General features: G+C 41.1%; 2 protein-coding genes across 3 annotated transcripts; one reads left to right on the plus strand and one right to left on the minus strand.

Annotated features, from left to right (window-relative positions):
- The first annotated feature begins 662 nt into the window (after window positions 1-662).
- On the plus strand, window positions 663-1,675 carry LOC9266923 (uncharacterized). The gene has a single exon (XM_015773692.3). The coding sequence runs from the start codon at window positions 954-956 to the stop codon at window positions 1,464-1,466; it is 513 nt and encodes a 170-aa protein (XP_015629178.1). The 5' UTR covers window positions 663-953; the 3' UTR covers window positions 1,467-1,675.
- A 13,303-nt stretch (window positions 1,676-14,978) lies between these two features.
- LOC9269602 (guanine nucleotide-binding protein subunit gamma 4-like) lies at window positions 14,979-20,936 on the minus strand. Of its 2 annotated transcripts, none has more exons than XM_015774587.3 (5): window positions 20,488-20,936; window positions 18,963-19,015; window positions 17,480-17,524; window positions 17,343-17,396; window positions 14,979-15,659 (listed from the first exon to the last, which is right to left on the minus strand). In XM_015774587.3, exons 1-5 carry the CDS (start codon window positions 20,602-20,604, stop codon window positions 15,242-15,244), a joined length of 687 nt encoding a protein of 228 aa, XP_015630073.1. In that variant the 5' UTR covers window positions 20,605-20,936; the 3' UTR covers window positions 14,979-15,241. The 2 variants fall into 2 exon arrangements, with proteins under 2 accessions (XP_015630073.1, XP_015630072.1); XM_015774586.3 differs by having other exon boundaries at window positions 14,979-15,671.
- Between the last annotated feature and the right edge of the window lie 1,857 nt (window positions 20,937-22,793).

Here is a 22,793-nt window from a genome sequence, read left to right on the forward strand (position 1 = left end):
TGAAATTAGCACTTCAGTTTCACCACATATTACTATTGGACACCCCATTCATCTTATAAAAAAACCCAATCCTTATAACCTGTTTACGTTGGTAGTTAGAATATGTAGACATACTCCCTCCGTACTCGTAAAGAAAGTTGTTTAGGATAATGTTTAAGTCAAACTTTGAGAATATAAATCATGAATAAGTTGTTGAGTTTGAAAATGTAAAAATTTTACGAATAGATTTGTCTTGAAAAATACTTCCATAAAAGTTTACATATATCACTTTTTAATAAATATTTTTATAGAAACAAAAAGTTAAAGTTATATTTTGCAGACCGTATCGCTGTCCAAAATAATTTTCTTTACGAGTACTAGGGGTGTATGTGTTCAGGTTGATTGTTAAGATTTTTGTTTACGGAGTAGTAAACTATTGTCGACCATTGTTGTCGCTCTTATCTCCTCCCGGTCAACCAAGTCAACGGAGCGAAGCTACCAGCATGGCAAGGGCAACGCTGACGTGGCCGATGCTCCCCACCTGGCCCCCCGCGGCCGGCATCCAATGCCAGCTTATCCTCTCCTGCTCCAACCTGGCATCTCCACCAACAACTTTACCAGTTCACTCCATTTACCCCTAACGCCCACCCTGTGGGCCCCACTCCATCGGAGCCACATGGGCCCCACCAAGTCCCGCGGCCCGTAGAGCGAGCAAGAGGCGCCCGCTCACGCTTTCCGCCTTCCCGTATAAAGACACGCTTCCTCCGCACGACACACCCACACGAGCAGAGAAAATAAAAAAAATGGAAGCGGGGCACCACGGCGGTGACCCCTCGCCGGCGCCGGCGCCGGCCACCGGCGGCGACGAGGAGCGCCTTCGCACTGTACGGATCCTGTGACCTTCGTCTCCGGATTCTGCTCGAGAGCGCGCTCGCGTCTAGCTTGAGGGTATACATAGAAGGTCGTCGTTTCGGATGGAGGAGGTGGGGGAAGTGGAGGAGGAGGAGGAGGCGGCGGCGGCGGCGGTGGTGGTGGCGGCGGCGTGCGAGTGCTGCGGGTTCACGCAGGAGTGCACGGCGCCGTACATGGCGGCGGTGCGGGCGCGGTACGGCGGGAGGTGGATCTGCGGGCTGTGCGGGGACGCCGCCGGCGAGGAGCTGGGGCGCGCCGACCCGCCCATCTCGCCCGGCGAGGCGCTCGACCGCCACGCCGCCGTCTGCCGCGCCCGCCGTGCCTCCGTGCCGCCGTCGCCCGAGGAGAATGCCGGGGACCTCATCGCCGCCGTACGCGTGCTCCTCCTCCGCCGCCTCGGCTCGGGCGGCGCCTCCTCGCCGCCGCCGCCGCCGAGGAGGGTAGTCCGCTCCACGCCGAGCAGCCCCAGGCGCGGCGTGGGCGGCGCCGCCGACGCGTCCGACGCCGTCGTCGTCGCCGCCGCCAGCGTCGCGCTCGCGCGCACGGGAAGCTGCTTCGCGGCGCTCCTGGAGTGACACGGCTCGAGCTTTGTGTTCGCGCCAGAATTGCATTGCAGCAGGGCTTCCTTTCCAAAAGAAGGAACATAGTACCTTTGCCTGCGTATAGGGAGCTTGTGCTTGAATGTAGTACAGTAGTTTCCATTTGTAGAAAATTACCATAATTTAATAAAGATGTTTATAGAGATGCATGGAAGAAGGTAATTAGAAATGGAAACATTTCATTACATTCTCTTAGCCCATCGAAGAGGTTTGCAAAGCATTTGCAAAATATTGCTGCCCGTTAGATTTGCAATTAATTCTTACGTTCTCAAAGCAATCCTCTCTGCTCGTCCGCACATGTACACTTGAACAGGTAATTAAGAAGGTATACTCATGTAAAATGTGTTACAATTGTTACAGTGTTATATAGGCTAATGCGTTTATATGAACCTATAAGTTTCTTTTACAAAATTGAACGGAATTTTGATTCTCAAACACAACTTGACATATATGTACAGTACTGTCCTAGTAGCAACTAGTGACATGCGAGTATTACTAACAAAAAAAAAATCCCAGTTGTAACGTAATCATGAGTTTTGAGCTTTCCGAGATGATAAAAGGATGTACTATAACATTATCTAAAAAAAAAAAGCATGACGTGGAGGATCGAAAAATAAATTAAGTTACACACTGTCGTGGCACTAGCTAGCGTCCATGCTTCAAATAATTTGGTTAGAGAGCATTCATAAACCATTAAACTGTGACCTAACACTGCTATTTGTAAGTCATGGTGGATCTTGATCAAGTTAGACTTGAGAGGTTGGCTGGAGCTTTCTACACATTAATAGTATTCATTGGGTCATTCAATTTAATAGCATGCTGATCACTTCTTCTGTTCTATCTCAATCATGTTGAGCTTAATTAATTTGTGTCAACTTAATTATTATTGGCCAAGTAGCTAGAGATGCATCTAACACGTACGCATAGTATAGAAGGTGGGATTATAACATTTATAATGTCTAGTTGTCCATGGAGACAACATGCTGCTCAAGATCAGCGAAGGTGCTGGTGTAAATAAAAAAAAGAGGAGAAACCACGGGAGAGAGCGTTTGGGAGTGTGGTGTGGAGACGACCACGTAAGCATTTGACAGTATTAACTCTTACTGACAAAATTAATTAGATTTTCACTTTCAGGGACAAATAATGATTTCATATGGAAAAAGTCTATACGTACTAAATTTTGTCTTACGCTGTAAGTATATATACTAGATGATACCCCATACGCTGCCGCAGGAGAATTATGTAATAATATAATAGATATGAGTTCTAAAATTTTCTTTCTTACCTACTATATAATTTTTGTAATGTGTTTATATATTTTTGTACCTTCATCAATTATCATAAGGATATAAATGGTTATGTTGTATGGTGTATCTTTTAGGGGAAGAGATGCAATTTACATCTTAATGAATCATCCAAAGACCAAAAACAATTGAGGTGATATGGTTTCATAAGAGAAAAGAGAATTAGCATTAACTATACTTAGTGGGGATGAACTTCATAGATATATAGGATTTTCTATAAGAGTTCATATTTTGGGAAATGGTCGATAATTGTTTATAAGAGTTTTCTAAAAGAAAATTTAGTACAAGTAGCCGTGCTCATATTTTATATTTTGGGAGATCGTGTTTGGGAGTGTTTGGAGTTTTTTTTATATATTTTTAGAGAGCTAGAAATGGGTTTTAACTTTCAGGGGATTTTATCAAAATTAATACTACATAGAAAGATTGGCGCCTGCATGGTTTTTTTTAATAAGGAAAATTCATTTCAAACCTTACTTTAATTAAGCTAAAACTAATTATTACAGAGTTTTCGCCTTTTGTTTAAAAAAAAGCTAGAAGCATTTATTACAGAGTTTGAAGATAGAGCTGCTGCATATTACAATTCAAATATGGATGGATAACAAGAAAACTATTTACTACTCTCTCCAGGTTGATAATACTTGTCGTTTTGGATAAGGATGCGGTCTTAAAAAGTAACTTTGACAACTATTTTCTATTATAATATATACAGAAATGTCAACAAATATATGATTTTATTGAAGTACTTTTTAAAACTAATCTACCCATATGATTTTCATATTTTTAAGATGAATATTTTAGAAATTATTTGTAGTCAAAGATTTTAAAGTTTGACTTTACCCTTGTCCAACACGACTAATATTATCAGCCCGGAGGGAGTAATACTAGCCTAAAGATAGAGATAATACCAATAATGGAAATTTTATTGCTAAATCTCTATCATGGTTGACAAAAATCTACTTATTGTTCTGTTATTGCATAAGTATTGGAGGTGATTAATTAATGAGTCTCGCTACAATGTAATCTTTGAGGTGGTAAAATTACGAAGTTGTATTCTTTTGTGCAGAATATAAATATCTCCAAAGATGGAGTAGTATTGTAGGGCACACAAGGAATCTGAGTCATCACCACCGAATTAAGCATTCCACATCATATGCATATCTTTAAGTCGATTCATGACCGACATTAGTTTATCTTTCGGTAGCTTTTCAGCATATCCATGGCTAATTGGAATCTCATCAAATAAAGTCTTTTTTACAATACTAGATCATCCATAGATGCAAACTATGCAATCAAAATTAAGACAAGGGTAGCGAAACGAGCGTAACTCAACTGGTTAGATTTCTTGTGGTGGAAGTAGCCCATCCGGGTTCAAATACTAAATTCGACACAGATGCTCGTATTTATAGCTAATTATTCTTTTAGTGGTAAACGACGTACCCGTCGACAGCGAGGTGCCCACACATGATGGCTCCGTCGATCTCAAGAAATATCGGCCTAGTCCGGAGATGCTCAAAAGGGTATGTAAGATGTGCGTGTGTTTGTTCGTAAAGGTGATTATACGCGTGTTGTGAACGTCTGTGTTTATAATGTTTTTCTTCAAAAAGAAAAATAAATAAGACAAGGGTCTCTCTCATGGTGGCTGCACTGCAACTTCCAACACGAGTGACCTGCACTGCAATGCACATTTTCTTTCTTCCGTAGTGAACATGTGGCCCCACATGACGTGGACCTGCAACAACGACGGACCATCCAGGCGCCAGCGTGCACCCCCATGTGACGTGGAACACAGTACGAGTCCGTATTAATTAAGCACGTGCTCGTATTTCTTTCGCTGGGAATTGAATTGTATACGTATAGTACGTACCAGCAAGTGTACCACTGGTACCACTTGTCTAGACGTATTCATCATACAATTAGTTGATGAAGATCAACATGTTTAATAATGCAGTTGGGTATGCCTTTAGTTTTAGTTTTGTTCATCAGTAAAGAGATATTTGGAATAATACTTTAGGTAGTTTTACTATCAATTCAGTCGCCTTTTTCTTTCCCTTGCTTATGAATACCCATGTCTAGGCTACAACATAGCTAGGCCTCAAGTCCGGATAGTTTTCTTACACAATTCTATCAAGTTTTCTGGGAGATCATAGATGATATGATGGCTCTCTTGAAGGAATTCCATAAAGGGACACTTCCTCTTTTTAGCTTAAACTTTAAAATTATTAATTTTATTACCCAAAAGAGCCGATGCAAAACAAATCCAACACTATAGACCAATTTACCTTCTGAATGTTAGTTTCAAATTTTCACAAAAGTTGACACTAATAGGATTAATCGATTGCTCACAAAGTCATTCGTCCAACTTATATGGTTGTTTGTCTGGTAGAAATATTACAGAATAAAATGATGGATTGGGTCATTTTCAAAATTAATTTTGAAAAAACTTATGATAAAGTCAAATGGCAATTCCTTCAATAAATAATGTGTTCGAAAAGATTTTTTTCAGCATCCTTGGATTTCTAAATGGGTTGAAGGGGGAAATGCCCGTATAAAAGTCAATGATGACTCGACCAATAAATTTCAGACACACAAAGCCATGAGATAAGGGGATCCAATGTCGTTGATACTTTTTAATATTGTACTTGACATGTTAGTTGTTCTCATTGAAAGAGCTCAAGTTGATGGTCAAATTAGATATGCCATTCTACATTTAATGGTGGATAGTTTGTCCATTCTACAATATGCTAATGACACAATAATGTTTCTAGATCATAACCTTGAACATGCCAAAAACATGAAGGCCATCCCCAATGTGTTTGAATAGCTCTTAGGGCTAAATATAAACTTTCATAAAAATGATACCCTTTTTTTTTGGCTTTTGGAAATCGTAGGAAGTGGTGGATCAATATAGATAATTATTTAGTTGCAATTTGGGATCCTTCCCTTTTAGATATCTTCATACCCCCCCCCCCCCAATTTTTTATCAAAAACTCTGGGATGTTGATTGGAAAGGAGTTGAAGATAGATTTGAGAGGAAACATAGCACATGGAAGGGCAAAAACATCTTATGTTGTAGGCGATTGGTCCTTCTAAACTTAGTTCTTTCGAGCCTTCCCTTGTTTGTGTTATCCCTTTTTTGGAATTCCACAAGGTGTGCTTCAAAGATTGGATTACTATTGGTCATGTTTCTCTTTTAGCAAATGATGACCAAAATGAAATTATAGACTAAGTGAGAAAACATATATGGACCAAAAGATCAAGAAGGACTAGATGTGCAAAACCTTGATATTATAAATAGATTTTCTCCATGTTATGTCCAGTAAACAGGGTTAATTAAAGTGACAGACCGTTTTCTTAGGTATGGGTCTTTTATATGTGGCAATTGGACCAAAATAAGATTTAGGGGAAGGATTGTGTCGACGTTTGATGTCGCGATTCCGGTATTTGCATAGTATGGGGATCGTTGGTACTAGGGTATATGCGAGACTGAGGTAAAAGAGACGGAGACAGGGATTTTTATACAGGTTCGGGTCCCTGAATTGTCAGGTAATAACCCTACATCCTGTTAGCCAAAGCCGGTATTGCTCTTATTCACTATAATCACACCAGTACAATATTTGGGGTAGCCTATGTAACTGTTGTCGACTTGGTGGTCTGTAGTTCTGACTCGTAGTCAACAACAGGGTAGTCTTCCTCCTCGAGTTCGTGCCCGGCGAGATCAGAGACAGCGCAATGTCTCTCCTATCAGTATCCGGAGATACCGTAGGGGACTAGCTGTGCCTATCTCCGAAGTCGATATCCGGCGTCTTGTCTTGGCGTATGTTGGCTTGTATGTTGATCTTCTGTCTTGATCTATGTTCCGTGTCATCTATGGTGGGTGTCTTGTCTGTTCTTCTAGGGGGCCTTATATTTATACCCATAGGTGTAGTAGAACTAGGGAAACCAATATGGATACAATCCGAGTAGTCCTTGTCGTTTCCATGTAGAACTCTGGTTGTCTTTTCTTATCCGGAACTCCTCCTATATCCGCAGGTTGTTTCCGTATAGGACATAGTATATGGTGGGTCCTGCCGAGATTTAGTCGACTACTTTAGGTATGTGGTATCCATGACCCTGACAGTAGCCCCCGACTTCAATGCAAATGAACAAATTCATATTCTCAACCGTATACCTTGGAGTAACTTTTATCGAGCTCACGTGACCGTTCTCGATGAGTTTAGAGATAACGCTAGACTTCCTTTATCAGCCTCGTGCGAGTACCTAAAGGGTTTGTCTGAGTCAATCTCCGACGTCAACCAAGAAAGTACAGAGTATACGACTAAGTCTCCCGTCTTGCTGTAATCGAGAATTTGGATTGAAGTCAAGAAATTTTATCTCGGCGGGTACACCATCTCTTCATTCCGTATTCCTTGTCGAGATCTACCAACCGTTCTCGAGTAATCGAGTAGGCGTAGAGTCTGCGACGGAGCCTTGTTAACATTTGTCGTACCCGCCTTAGTTGATCTTGGTGTAGAACCATAGAGACATGAAGTCTTCGACAATGTCAAATAGAATTTTCCTGAAATCAATACTCAGAAAAGAATATTAGATAGAAATAGCCCCCGAGCAAATGCTCAAAGGGTGACATGTTATAATATGTATGGAAAACCGAAAATGAATTAAACTTACAGACCAATGTTTTGTATATGAGCGTTTACTCTTTTACCGACTTCGATCAGTCAGTTTGTTGAGTTATACACTCTCTCTATCCCCCAGCCTTGTCGTCGGAGAATCGTTCTCGGAGGATAAAGCTCTTGGACCTTTGACCTGCCTCGGTTGAACAAGCACTGATCCTAGCCCCCAGCCGTGAAGTTGGAAAACCCAATTTCCGATTACACGGCTTGGTTAATACGCACGGCGAGAACTCTTACACGACCAGATCTTACATGGTCTTTTGTCTCTACAGGATCCGACAAGGCCTTATCCGCTCTAGGCGTCCCCAGCCGAAGTTCCCTTAGGTTCCTTGGAGGCCTTGTCAAGACGGTGTAAAGGGACATTAGGATAGGTTTCAACGCTAGGTGTCTTTGTGGTAAGGGATCTCTAGGTAAAACACTTGGCGATATTTTGTACTTGATATCAACTTTGTTGAAGTAGAGGTAATGGGAGAATCGCTACACCTCTGGTCAAGAACCATGTAGTAGTCGTAACTCAACCACTAGAAGTAAATGTACGAGAGATCGGTACGATTGACTGGTTGAGAACCAGTGAGTAGGTGTCTCTCGATCATTTGAAGTCATGGTGCGAGGACCGTTGCGTTATTGCTGTAGTCGTACCTCGACCATCTGAGGTTGCGGTGCGAGAGATTGCTACGTACTGTTTCGAGGACCAGCGAACATGTAGAATCATCTCTCAAACACCAATGGAGGTTGCCGGTGCGAGAGATTGCTATGTACTGGTTGGAGGACCAGCGAACGAGTAGAATTATCTCTCGAACACCAATGGAGGTTGCGGTGCAAGAGATTGCTACGTACTGGTTCAAGGACCAGCGAACGTGTAGAATTATCTCTCAAACATCAATGGAGGTTGCGGTGCGAGAGATTGCTACATACTGGTTCGAGGACCAGCGAACGTGTACAATTATCTCTCGAACACCAATGGAGGTTGCGGTGCGAGAGATTGCTACGTACTGGTTCGAGGACTAGCGAACGTGTAGAATTATCTCTCGAACACCAATGGAGGTGCTAGAGTTGGTTTATTACATGTGCGTCTCATGTGGCCAGCATGACTCACACACCCAACTTGTAGCATATCCGGACGTCCGTTCACAATCATATCGGGTGATCAAGCCGACGGCGTTCGCGAGGAATTATCCGTTAACAACCTTTTCTCGAGTAGTCCAGCCATGGCCGGTGCTATGAGATAGGTCGTCGGTCTTCGTTGGTAGGTTGGGCGCGACGACTCTGCATTTGTCGAGATCATTCTCGATAATGCGGTGTACTCGACCACAACCTACTCGGGTGCTCAATTGTTCCTGAAAAATATTTTCTAGAAGGCAAGACATATAGCAGAGAATATCGAGTATGTACTTAAAAAACTGCTTGGATCTTCTAGCATTATCAGGATATAACGAGCAGAAAATATCAGACATTATGTAGACCGTAAACAAGCATGAATTATACAGAAGAAAACAGAGCGAGCCTCCAGCGTTAAACCGTTCTCGGCCTAACACCGGAAACACTCGCATAACAGATATTGTATAAAAAACATGCTCTAGGTAAACATAATAAATCATGGATCTGACAATATCGTATAGATTGGAAAAATAGGTACGATAAATTGTATATAAAATATTGCATACCTTTGTAGATACATGCTGGATGTATCTACGAAATTAGTAGATTAATTTGAAAAACTAATCTACCAATTACCTTATTGCGTACTCGTTCGACATCATATGATCTGACATCTTTTGGTACGCCGCGTATCTTGAGGCTTGGATGATCTCGATAGACCAAGTTGTCGATGACGATGATGGTTCCGATCTAGTCAGAAGATGTACTTGGACAGGTTGGATCTCCCCACAGCCGAAGTCGTCGAGTAGCTTGTTGTTGGAGAATCCATCTCTTAAACCCATCTCGTCTAAATCCTGAAGCACCAAAATCCCCCTACCTGGCACGCCACTGTCGACGTTTCATGTCGCGATTCCGGTATTTGCATAGTATGGGGATCGTTGGTACTAGGGTATATGCGAGACTGAGGTAAAAGAGACGGAGACAGGGATTTTTATACAGGTTCGGGCCCCTGAATTGTCAGGTAATAACCCTACATCCTGTTGGCCGAAGCCGGTATTGCTCTTATTCATCATAATCACACCAGTACAATATTTGGGGTAGCCTATCTAACTGTTGTCGACTTGGTGGTCTGTAGTTCTGACTCGTAGTCAACAACAGGGTAGTCTTCCTCCTCGAGTTTGTGCCCTGCGAGATTAGAGACAACGTAATGTCTCTCCTATCAGTATCCGGAGACACCGTAGGGGACTAGCCGTGCCTAGCTCCGAAGTCGATATCCGGCGTCTTGTCTTGGCGTATGTTGGCTTGTATGTTGATCTTCTATCTTGATCTATGTTCCATGTTGTCTATGGTGGGTGTCTTGTCTGTCCTCCTAGGGGGCCTTGTATTTATACCCATAGGTGTCCCCTTGTTCAAGTAGAACTAGGGAAACCAATATGGATACAATCCGAATAGTTCTTGTCGTTTCCATGTAGAACTCTGGTTGTCTTTCCTTATCCGGAACTCCTCCTATATCTGCAGATTGTTTCCGTATAGGACATGGTATATGGTGGGTCCTGCCGAGATTTAGTCGACTACTATTAGGTATGTGATATCCATGACCCTGACAGATTATGTGTTCTTAAAAATCAACACCCTACTTTGTATAACGTGGCTCGAAAGAAGTAGTCTACCGTGGTAGAGGTTATGAATACAACATTGTTGAATATTTCTTTTACGAGAGCGATTGTTGGCCAAAATCTAATTGAGTGGAATGATTTGATACTCAAGCTAGCTAATATAACGATGTCAAATGAAAAGGATTGCTTTGTATCGCCGCTCTATGAAAATGGACAATTTTCAATTAACTCTATATATATCAAAGTCTAATGTTAGGATCAGTAAGAGAATTACATGAGACTTCCACTAAATATCAAAGTCTTTATGTTATTTCTTCAAGAAAGTGATCCTAACAAAGGTTAACTTGGCCAAAAGATTTATTTTTGGGAGGTTTTGGGGGAGGGGTGGGGGGGGGGACAAACACCTTGATTTATGCTATGCATAAGAGAATATCTTTTCTTTGAGTGTCATGTTTCTCAGTTTATTTGGGGCTGTGTGTTCTTTGTTTTTGATATCCCTCCACCCTGTAATACCAACAATATTTTTGGTAATTGACTTAGAGAGGTAATTAGGTCTATAAAAATATGATTCTAATTAGAGCTAGTGCTTTATGTTAGTTAATTTGCTGTTGTTGTAATATTAAATTAAGTTTTAATGGTAAACAATTGTTTGACCATATTCAGGTTATCTTTGTCTTTCTTTTGTTCCACTTTTAAACTAAGATGTTACCATACTAGAAACATGATACTACGTATAATTGTGCTACACTCTTGAAATCGGTAATAGAGTCTCTTATTTTACTATGGGTGATATAGTTCCACTAAAATTGCTAGCTAAAAATTTTATGTGGTTTAACGCTAGTTAATAATAAAGTTGAGATCAATTTTTTCCCCTATATATCACCTTATGTTTTATTTTCCTTTTTAAAGAAACTTATCATTGTGTATCTTAATTATGACACGAGGATAGGATCATTCTCTCTCCCCCTAGTATCTTAATTATATAAGGCTATGCTACATGTCCATCCACCAATCTAATATAAATTTTTTTCTAATTGAAATATAGGCTCAATTTATTTTGCCGCAGTAAACAAGAAGACATCCATATTATGGAAAATGCTTCCTATCGCACGTCCGATGGGAATCCAAATATAGGATGCATCGCTGCTGCCACCGGGACCCACCAACGCCACCTGCTGTGCCACCCACGTCTCTCCCACACGCGACATCATGCTGCCATGTGTCCCACCACATATTCCGTTGCAACAAATCACACACATATTTTGGAAACCCTCTATTAAGGGAATCCGTTTTATTTTTTGTTCCACTAAAAATGTTTCACCTAGTGTACTCACAATGTTTCACTATGTATAGATCTAATGTTGCAGTGAATTGAAACATTCTTTTGCAACAAATCACCCACATATTATGGAAACCGTCTATTAAGAGAATTCGCTTCATTTTTTTGTTCCACCAAAAATGTTTCACCTAGTGTACTTATAATATTTCATTTTATATGGATCAAATGTTTCAGTGAATTGAAACATCCTTTCACTATTTGCTGAAACATTGCTTTCATATAAGATGAAACAACGTCCGATTTAAACGATTGAAACATTTTCGATCTACCTAGTGAAACAATTCCGATATACTTGGTGGAACAGCTTGCAACATTTAAATATAATTTAATAATAAGCTAATTTTTTTTCATCGGAATATATTCATATGTGGTCTTGTTTTAAAGATTTATTGCAATGAATTTAATGGTGTAATTGGATCATGATTTGGATAAATAACTTAAGAGGAAAAATAGTTTTGCATGCATGCATGCTTGATGACGTTATGCTGACATGGACGTCCGATCTTTTACAATATATCGGACGTCCGATTTGTAGCAGCCTCCTCATATTGTTCATATTTTATCATGTTTGTCAATAGTTACAATACAGTTAAAGCTACATCCTTAATTTATTAGATACACACGTGCAAGTCATTTTCATATGCCTGTTTATATATCAGGACATTAAATGATCAAAAGATATTTGTGATCGGAGATGTGTATTATCATTCAACTTGGCATACCGGCCCATATATGATTTGATATACATATACTGATATATAGAATAACCGCCCACTCGCTTAAATATTACAGAAATTCTGGCACGAGAACAACTCGATCCGGGAATAAAGTTCACCCAAAAAAAAACTAAGCTCCTTGGGAAGATAATGAGATATTTTCTTTGACTCGTCTATCTAGTGCATGTGTGAGAAAATTAGTTAGTTCCTAAGTGAAAAGCATTTAGGCCCTTTCGGCGCCACTAATCTTTGTTATACGTACGACTTTGACCCTAATTAATATGAAACTTGGCTACCAACAGTAGTCCTTAAAGTTCAGAGATGAATTTAGGTGTGTGAAAAATTGACTTTTTTTTCAATTACTTTTTATCTGTATGTAAAACCATGACATCATGTATATGTAAAAGGTTATGAATGGGTTTTGTTACTACGACCGTCCGTGGAATATGGATAATGCAATCTTCTTTGAAACACAGGAATTTGCCACGCAGGATTCCTACAGAAAGTGAACTAAAACCACATAATAAATGCATGCTACATTCATGTGAAGTTCTACGTCGAATGGAGGACATACAAGGCTCCTAGTAAAAATGGGCCATGCCTGCTCCTGGAATATCCGATACTTGTCTGACGAGGGGTTGTAGGTCCCGATCTTCCGATAGGTTTTGATAAACAGTCGATTTGGGCAGAGTCACGACACAACTCACACAACTCGATCCAGCTTCTTAACGAACACGCTACTGAGCCCCGCAATCGCAGCATCATGTCTCCTCTGGTTATCAACCGTGCCAAAACCCGGTTGACCTCGCCGAGAAGGCTAATCTCTGCATACGAATCGAAGAACACAAGAAAGAACAAGATAGATTGCAACCAAATTGTATATGAATGATTAAGCACACGAATTTGGGGTTCCACAAACCGATCTAGCGGCGAAACTGTTCTTGACAGAATAATCTAAGCAAAACCCCACTCCAAACGATGACGTCTACTGAATAAATATGATTAGGGACATCCTAGGGTTTCCCTAGGGCGCACACCCCCTTGGGCTAAGCCCACGACACAATTACAAGGCCCAAAATCCAAATCAGATTCGGACTGGATGAGATATGTGGCTTATTTTGCAGATTCCCGGCAGCTCGGTAGGAATTTTGACGTGGAACCAAAACCATCTGAAAGTAGACTCCATTAGCTTTCCAACTAGTACTCATGGGCTCCGAAATTCCTTCTATATCAGCGGCTAGGTCCGTTTGAAGTTGATGCTGTCAGGAGGTCCGAATCCAAATCCAAAACGTGTAGAATTTGATCTCTTGTCTTCTATGGACCAAAAGTGACGTGGTAAGATGGAAGTGGACTTGGAGAAGGTCTTGGTTTGGTCCCTAATCAATTTCTACAATCATCCATACATTCCTTACGCTCGGTCTCTTTTCTTTTGCCCAAGCAAGTACCTCTGCAAACGAAAACACACGAAACTCATTGTGTAGCAACGTTTGTTTAAATATATAACAAGTAAATCTAAAGTAAATCTAATGCAGAGCATATGCACTTTTGGTTGATTAATATATAAGGTAGTCATGTTTATATCCGAGCTAGTTGTGTCCTCATGATTGTCTTTCCATTTGCAGTAGGAAAAAGTTCACTTTAGGTCCCTTTTCTCGTCCTCGAGTTTCAAAATCATCGTTGATCCAGAATAACAGATATAACACATCCCTAATATTACAAAACCGAATCATACTAAGTTGCAAGGCAGTATTGCTACTGGTTTTCACCGACATGTCAAGCTGACTTTGATCAACTAGACTGAGTCAACATGGGACCCATATGTTATACACACACAAAAAATCACCTCCCCTCTCTTCTTTCTCTCTCCCACTCCACCAACCATCGACGCCACGACTCTGCGAGAGCAGGCTTGCTCGGTGTTGGCCCCATTGGTGTTACGCTGCACAACATCAACGTGTGCTGAAGACCGTGCACGACGGCCCCTTGGTCAACCCCTACGACGACAAGGTGTTCGACCCCGTGCGCCCGGATGTTGTTGACGACCTCCATGCCATCGTTGATCGGATGGCGATAAAGATGTGAAGAGAGGGGAGAGAGGTGAAAGAAGATTGGGTCGTTGACATGTGGAGCCTATGTGTGTCTCACGCTGACTCAACCACCATATCAGCCAAAATCGGGAGCAATACTGCCTTAGACCTAGTGTGATCCGGTTTTGAAAGATTGGGAATGCGTATTCCGGTTCAATGATGATTTTAAAACCCGTCGACAAGATGAGGGACCCGGAGTGAACTTTTTCGTTTTCAGTATTGGGTTTAAGGCTTTTAGCTCAGTTAGGCACTTAGACCCAGTAATAGTTAGGCCCGTCGGCCAATGTCCATATTACGCTGCGAAAATATGTACTACTCTCTCAAAAAAAAAATGTAGGAATCGAGGCCATTACTAAGAGCAAGGATAATAATAAAGCTCACTTTTTACTATTAGCTTATTTTAAAATTAACATATATAATACATTACCTATAAGGTTAGCTATAATTTTATTCCTCTCTCTATCTCTTACTTATACATTTAATATATTTGATTTGTAGCTTGTGATAAGCTAGCTCTCGCATGAGAGCCAATACTCTTGATTTTTTTTTGTTACCTCTCTCCTCCATATAAACCTTTATACTTGCTCTAAGGAGTATGAACCAAAGGCAACCAAGTCATTTGACCTTGTTAAAATCAGGAAATGAATAGTTTTGCAAGTGAGATCAAAACTAGCTACTACCAGCTAGATATATATAGCAGAGGATATGTAAAATAAATCAGCAATCACGTACTCATCATGGCAGCAAAGCCAAATTACAGATAACCGCAAGCAGAGCAAGGCAATCAACATATGCATCGATGAGGAACTAATTAACACCAGAACCTAGCTAGCTAATTAAGTACGCGCGCAGCTCGATCGATCATCATCGAGAACTAATTAATTAACCAATCAGTGCAGCTTCGCTCAATCGATCGATCGATCACAAGCAGGGGGGGCAGCAACGAGGGACGCCGCAGCAGCACCTGCACGCCGGGCACGCGCAGGAGCAGCCGCCGGGGCACGGGCACGGGCAGGTGCAGCGGCACGAGCATCCCGCGCACGGCGGCGCGCAGCACGCGCACGGCGGGGAGCAGCTGCAGCTCGCGCACGCGCGGACGCCGACGCCGCCGCAGCAGCAGCGACGGCAGCAGCAGCTGCGGCGGCGGCAGCGACACGGACTCTTCGTTAACGCCGCCCCACATGAGGAGGAGGAGGAGGAGCAGCAGTTGCAGTTGCAGTTGCAGCAGCAGCTCGGCCTCTTGAGGTTGAAGGAGGAGGAGGAGGAGGATGAGCAGCCGCCGGCGGCGCTGCTGCAGCAGCAGATCCAGGAGAGGTAGCTGAGGCAGCACGCACTTGCTCTGCACAAACAGCTGTGAGAAAATAAAACGTGTGATTTAATCGTTAACAACCACAAAGTGGTGAAAGCATCATGCACAAATATACATGTAATTAACAAGTTGATGGTTTTGTGGGATATATAATATACATCCGCTTCAAATTACTTATCGTTCTAGCAAATCTTTACACAAACTAACAAATGTGGCAGACAAGGTTTTCATGTTTGATTTTCGCTGAAAATTTCCGGCCATTTCGGTAGAACCTAAATTTCGGGATTTTCAGCACTTTTTAGACTGAAATTATTTGAAATTTAACACAATTTGGCTAAATTTGAATAAATTTTGACTAAATTCAAAAAAATTCTATCGAGATAATGACTTTTTAGGGCGGGGGCCCGAAATTTTGAACCAAAATTGCATTCACTGGTGGCAGATTACATGGTTACCCTCATTAAATACATCCTAATTAGTTTTTCAAGGCATAAGAGCCAATTAGTTAGTATGACTGTATTGATGAAGGGTAGGAAGAGAAGGTTAGTTCTCAAAGTGCTTAAGAATGTAGTAAGAACGGCAAGTATTTTGACACAAAATTTAAATCCTACACCAACAAACAATATGAAACGAAGTATGTTGCATTCATGTTTACTTTGTGTCCAAATTAATTGTGCAGGTGATGCCAGGTTCAATTATTGTTATTTAGTGCAAGGCTGGAAGTAATTAAACAATGAGTTCGTGGTCCAGTAAAAATAAAATGTGATTTCACCTGGTTCTTGTAATTATCTAGATACATAGCTAGAAATGCAATTTTTTTAAGACAATGCACTACAAATTATTGGTTGATCAGATATACAATTCTCGACGTTTTATACATGTTTGAGGTCCAACTTTTGTAACTTTGACTATAACTTTAAAAATATTTAGTTTAAAAGAGTTATATAACAACATATATAGATTTGTCTTTGAAACTATTTATAAGAAAAGTAAATATGTATTTTTTTTATTGTATATATTATAATAGGAAAACAAAGTGAAAGATATATTTTGGAGACAGCGTCATTGTTCAAAATATCATTAAATTATGGAATCGGAGGGAGTATATATACAGTGGAGGCTATATAGGGAAATCTGCAGCAATAATTGAGCTGAGCAAACATCTAATACAAGCTCCGATCCACCTCAAACATGAAAAAGAGAACATGGAGAAAAGTAGAAAAGTAGAAAACTGATGGTATCTCCTGAAACGAGGGATTATCAGCCATTATATGTTGAATCACCTAGTTATTCCATATCATGTTTTTTTTATCATGAAACGAACAGTTCATATAGTTTGATCGCTGGTCTTGCACATCTCTCTTACTGAAGGAGAGAAACTAAGTAAACAATATTTTTTTCTATCTGAAATTAAATCAATCTGAAGAATATGACCACGTCGATCATCAAGGAAAGTCTCCCAGTCAAAGGTGTACTAGGTGACAAGTGAAAACATGGTGACAGCATATATATATTGGAAGAAATCTGCAGGTGGAGTTCTATATATGAATCCCTGATTCAATATGTACTTTGCAAGTTACATATTTTCTAGTGTTTATTAGTTCAGTTTTGTAAGTAATAATTAACTTGGACTGATGATCACATAATGTGTACACCAATTAGCACAGTGCAGATATGCATATATACATTAAGATCCGGGAATGAAGTGAGTACCGAAACTTCTTCAAGAAGTGGTGAGAATGATCATGACTTCGCTTCTCCGATGAACTGCTTGTAAACAGAGAATTAATAAGAAAAAAAATAACAGTCGTGCGAAGTTAAAGACAAATTCTCGACCTGAAAATCCATACATCGTTATGAATGGATCAGGAGTTCTTCCGATGAATTCGTCAACCCTACAAAAAAATTTCCAAGCCAAAATCCATGATTAAAATCATCTTTAGCCTTGTTTTCAACCACTTATTTCAGGTGAGCTTAATTAGTCCACACAATCGACGAAGTTCACCAGGCGTCTGGCCCACAATACGCAAGTAATTCCAACGAAATAGAAGCCAAGAAAACATGTTCGTAGCATGTACTCCTAAAGTACAGACAGAAACTCAAAGGTATATATACCAATACCATTAACATAGTGACATTGCTTTACTTTTTTTTTTGCTTATACTTATGTTTATCAGACAAAATTTAAAATTTTCACCATAAATTTGGAATTGATTTTGAGATTTTTTCATCGAAGTTTATTTTTCAACCTTTGTTTTGAGATAATTAAGAACATGTATATAAAAGTTTTATTCATAAATTATTTTTTGTTTGCAAATATACCGTTTCGCTTATGCAAACAACAATTAGTTACCGGCCGGTACATAACACAAGAACTTGATGAGTTGTTCGTTGCTGGTGTTGAATTTTGCAGAGAGAGGTTTGTTTAATTGATTTAAAGTTTTTTTCCCGCTTTCTGCTCCTGCTGTAATTTCATCTCCGTATAGTAGTAGTACATTATTTTCACTCTTCTAGCTGAAGAACACAGGGAATAGGGATTCCACACGTGACTTGGCTTTTCCCATGTTCCCAAAAGGATCTAGCTAGTAAGTTCCAATATATACTTTTCACAGTTCCATGTGAATAGTTATTGTGCAATGACTTTTTGAACAGTCTCTGCACTATTTTCAGAGCAGGTACAATAGCAGGCTATAAGCCAGCTGCAAACATATTTTAAGGAGATAAATAAAGAGAGAGAAGAGCAGCGGACTATAGATTTGTAGTCAGCTATAGCACGGACTCCAAAATGCAGTATGTGTATGACAGGTGGGATCAGATATTAATAGTGTAGTATGTAATTATTGTATGAATGAGCTATTAGATTGTCTATAAATAAATTGGAGCTAGTAGTTGGCTATACTATTAAACTTGCTCTTACGGGAGGACATGCATGCATTGAAATTACAGTTACTTAACGAAACATTACTAATTAAATGTTCAGTTTAGTACTAAATGTAACCTAGTTACATTTTTTTACCTTAAGCAACCTAATTACACTCAAAAAGCTTGCACGATACTATGATTAAATGATAGTAAAAGATATAAAAATAATAATACTCCCAACGTTCAGAAATTAAATGTGCTGGTTTTTTACTTTCATTTGCCAAGGTTTTATAATCAATGGTGTACATAACATTTGCATTTAAACCTATTTTATTGAAGTTGCTTAAAAAGATAACGGTCAAAGTTCATGATCAAAAACTGGGGTAAGTAAGTATATTTTGTGAATGCATGGTAAGAGTAAAGACGAGAAGAAATGGAAGTAGTACAAAAAGAAACAGCAGGCTGGCTTACTCTCTGCAGCATCTGGAGGCAGCGTGGATCCCTTCGATTGAATTTATTTCACCCTGCAAGAAATATATATACAGTTGTTTGTTCGAATTAATTTAAGTAAACGAGGGAGATGGGCATGTGTTTAGCCTGTCAACTTTTCAGGTGATGTCTGAGGGATATTTTAACACCCAAAACATTTAAAGCTAGACAGCAAGTACTGTCGTACTTTACTTAGGTTAATTTTAGAAGCTTTAAAAATGGTGCTAATTAAAACGGAGTAGTTTTACTCCTAATAGCACAGGAAATCAAGCCAATAAATAAATTATTGGAGGAAAAAAAAAGCTGGGCATCACCATTTTAATTATTTTAATTATAAAGGCGAATATGACAATTCCAAAACAGATGCTTTGAGCATACAGTACATTTTTTGTTTGACGAGAAACTATATGCATGCGCTTCTTGAGCAGACATATATATACACTAACTAATAATATATCCGGTGTTTTTTTAAAGAAAAAAAAAATCAGTCCGGGTAACATGACAATGTTGGTCAATGAGTGACGCAGCCACTGGTTAATTAATTAAAGTAGGTCAAAGCACAATTAAGAGAGCTAGTCAGAACTCAGAAACTAGCGTGGACCAGCATCGATTGATGCATGGCAATCGATGCTTATAGCTCGAAGACCTGTGAAGTCTAAAATAGTAGATGAAATTAATTAACAAAACCACCAACCGATTAAACGTTAAACCCTGGCTGATTAGTTGTTTTCTTTAGTACTCCACAAAACCGCTAGAGACTAATGTAGGAGTAAACTAGAGAACAAAACCAAATATGATATGGTTGGACACCACCAAAATCCAGTTGAAACGTAGTACTATTGGTGATGGGATGATGATGCAAATGCATGTAGTACTAGGCAAAGGGAATAACAAGGCAGAGAGTTTAGGTGGAGGGACGCGCAAACCGATGGTACGATCGGCACGGGCCCAGAGGAAGAAGCTAGCCGCCCGTTAAGCTCATTTAATGGTTTAATTAATCAGCTCATTAACTGGTGTGTTAGTGCAGTGTGTTGAACAGTCAACAGGGATCGACTAGAGCTAAGCTAAGCATTCGTGGCTTCAGCTATAGCAGCTGGTATATGCCATTGACTTCCTATTCGATCGGTTTTGTTTTGTTTTATTGGATCATCAGTTCAACTTGCTTGTTTGCTTAAGTTTAATTATTTGGCTGGGAAGAGAGGAGCAGTTTTTGGGGAACTGATCAAAGAAGCAAATGATGCATGATACACTATATGAAGATTAAATGAGTTGTTGTTTTTTTAAAAAAAAACAAGAAGGAAGAAGAACGAAGATAAAAGGAGTGGTTTTAAGCTGGGAAAAACTTACAATGAGAGTGATGCATGCATGCAGAAGCAAACAATTCGACAGATAGCAAGCCGTACGTGTGTATATGAATATGAAGTAGGAAATATATATTTTTTTGTTTTGAAGCAAGATCGAAGGAGTATGAATGGTAGTGATATAGACAGATAGAGATAGATTGTACCTCGAGGAATCCGATCTCGCGGTGGAGCGCGTCGACGGCGAGCTGGAGGCGGTGGCGGCCGCATGGGTCGGGCGGCGCCGGCGGCGACTTGGGCCGGGGCGCCGCCGCCATTGCCATGTCACTCCGAAGTTCCGATAATGGAGATGATCGAAGTGATGAGCTCTGCTACTCCTACTAGTATATTTATGAAGAGAGACGGTGCAGCAGCTATGTATAGGGGGCAGGCATGGTAGAGGGAGAGGCAAAAGCTTGGTGCTTTGCTTTGAATGGCGGAGCTAGGTGGAAGAGCACATGGAGATGGAGGGGAGGGGATTGCCGTTTTTGGGCAAGTAATGATGGAAGGGAGAGAGTGGAGAGTGGAGTGGATGGCCGCTCTTTTCTTCTCCGGAAGCAAGCCAAGGGAAATGTACATGTGTTGGGGTTGGGCGTAAATGATGATGGAAAGGCGCAGAGGAGAGGAGGGACGGGGGCACGGGCCTTGAAAGATTGTCGGGGACGGATCCTTCTCGTCGATATGCCCATCCGGACATGACCCCGATCCGCTGCGCCGCGGGGATCAGAGCCGTTCAATAATGCATGCAGACGCACACTTCCAACGAGTAGTCAAGGGTCAAAGTCTACAGCTTTCCCATATGTATCATGCCACTCGTCCTTCACCTTTTTTGCTTTCTTTACCACGATCGCAGACGCTCACAACACTCTACTAGAAAAACTATTTTTCTAGATGCTGGCATTTCTTTTTCCCGGACGAGTAGGTCTCTGGAAGCCAAATAGCCACCTACAAAAATAACAACCGTGAGATGAGATAGTTATCCGCCTACGAGCAGAGAAATGGGAAAAATTTTCGGAATGAGCTTCCCTCCTTTGGTTCATGAAGAATATCGTTTAGAAAAGAAGTTCTTCTTCATATGTGTAGAATGAAAGATCCTTTAAAGCAGATAGTTTTTGATTGGTTACAAACATTGTAATCTTTATAAGTTTTTCTCCTTCCTTCCTCTTTTGTAATTTGTAAATATTTTGAGTTTTTATGAAAATTATACTACGAGGCAAAGCCCTGGCAGTAATTTAAGTAAAAAAATATAGATTTCTACATGTAGATATCTTAAGAGGTCCGACCGTGAAAATATCATTATTTTTGCAGACGGACCTCTTTAATAAATCCGCCTGCAAAAAGGTAAAGTATCTTAAAAACCACCGGGCGTCAAAATTTTCTAAGTCAACTTCCACATCTCCCCTCCCCTCCCTCTCCCTCTCCCTCTCCTTCCTCTCCTCGGCGTGGATCCAGCCAGAGGCGGCTACCTAGCGGTGGCGGTGCACCCCAGTGTGGTGGCCGCAGGGAGGGGGAGGGCGGTGGCGGCATCTACTCCCAACGACGTGATGGCTCCCCTCCCTCCCTCCCTTCCTCCCAGATCTGGTTGGAGGGGGAAGGGGGGACGGTGGTGGCCGGCGGCGCTCCCATCGCTCTCTTTCCTCAGACATGGCGCGGGGCGGAGGGCGGCGACGCTCCACCTCCCAAATCCGGCCGACGGCATCGCGGGTTGTGCAGCGGCGGCATCGTGGGTTGTGCAGCGGCGGCGGCGCTTACCTCTCCACCCATATCTGGCTACGTCGTAGGGAGGGTGGCGGCGGCGACAGCGAACCTTCCCTGCCCTCCCCTCCCGGATCCAGCTGTGTCGTGGGGAGGGCAGCAGCGGCGACTTGCAGCGGAGAAGGCGGCACGTAGGCAGGAGGTCGGCGGCAGCACCGGTGAGCTCATGGCGGCGCTCTCACCTACCAGATTCAGTGATGGTGACGCAGCTCCCCTCCCCTCCCTCTTCCTCCCAAAACCATAACCCTAGATCCGGCCGAAGGGGAGGGCGGCGGTGGGTAGGGCTGAGGGCGGCGAATTTTCTTTACGCTGAAAATATTTTCGCAAACGGGTGGATTTAGCCACCTACAAAAATTATTGATTTTTGCATGACTTTGGGTGTAGGCGGAGGTTATGGACGCCTGCAAAAAAAAATATTTTGGCCGCCTGTAAAAATATTTTCTAGTAGGGACACACAAGGAAGATGAGAGATACCTTCCTTAGAAGTTGTCTTCAACTTTAGCACAAGACATTTTTAGAGAAGGCATACCCGGGATGTACCGAAATATAGAGATGCGCGTAGTCGTTCTTATAAAAACACACACACACCCTATCATATTATACACACACTCACTCTTATAGATACCCATGCACAACCTATCAAGGCATATTCGTTCTTATGAACAAACTCATACATAAATATCCTATCCTTTGAATTAAGTACCTTTGAAAAAGTTGC

Source organism: Oryza sativa, chromosome 3 (genome assembly GCF_034140825.1).
Source record: "Oryza sativa Japonica Group chromosome 3, ASM3414082v1".
NCBI lineage: Eukaryota > Viridiplantae > Streptophyta > Magnoliopsida > Poales > Poaceae > Oryza > Oryza sativa.

Coding starts and splice junctions, on each gene's coding strand:
- LOC9266923 (XM_015773692.3), top strand. CDS start 954: ATGGAGGAGGTGGGGGAAGTGGAGGAGGAGGAGGAGGCGGCGGCGGCG.
- LOC9269602 (XM_015774586.3), bottom strand. CDS start 20,604: ATGGCAATGGCGGCGGCGCCCCGGCCCAAGTCGCCGCCGGCGCCGCCC. Junction 17,525..18,962: donor GCCTCCAGATGCTGCAGAGA/GTAAGCCAGCCT, acceptor ATTTTTTTGTAG/GGTTGACGAATTCATCGGAA. Junction 15,672..17,342: donor CACTTCTTGAAGAAGTTTCG/GTACTCACTTCA, acceptor ATTTTCTCACAG/CTGTTTGTGCAGAGCAAGTG.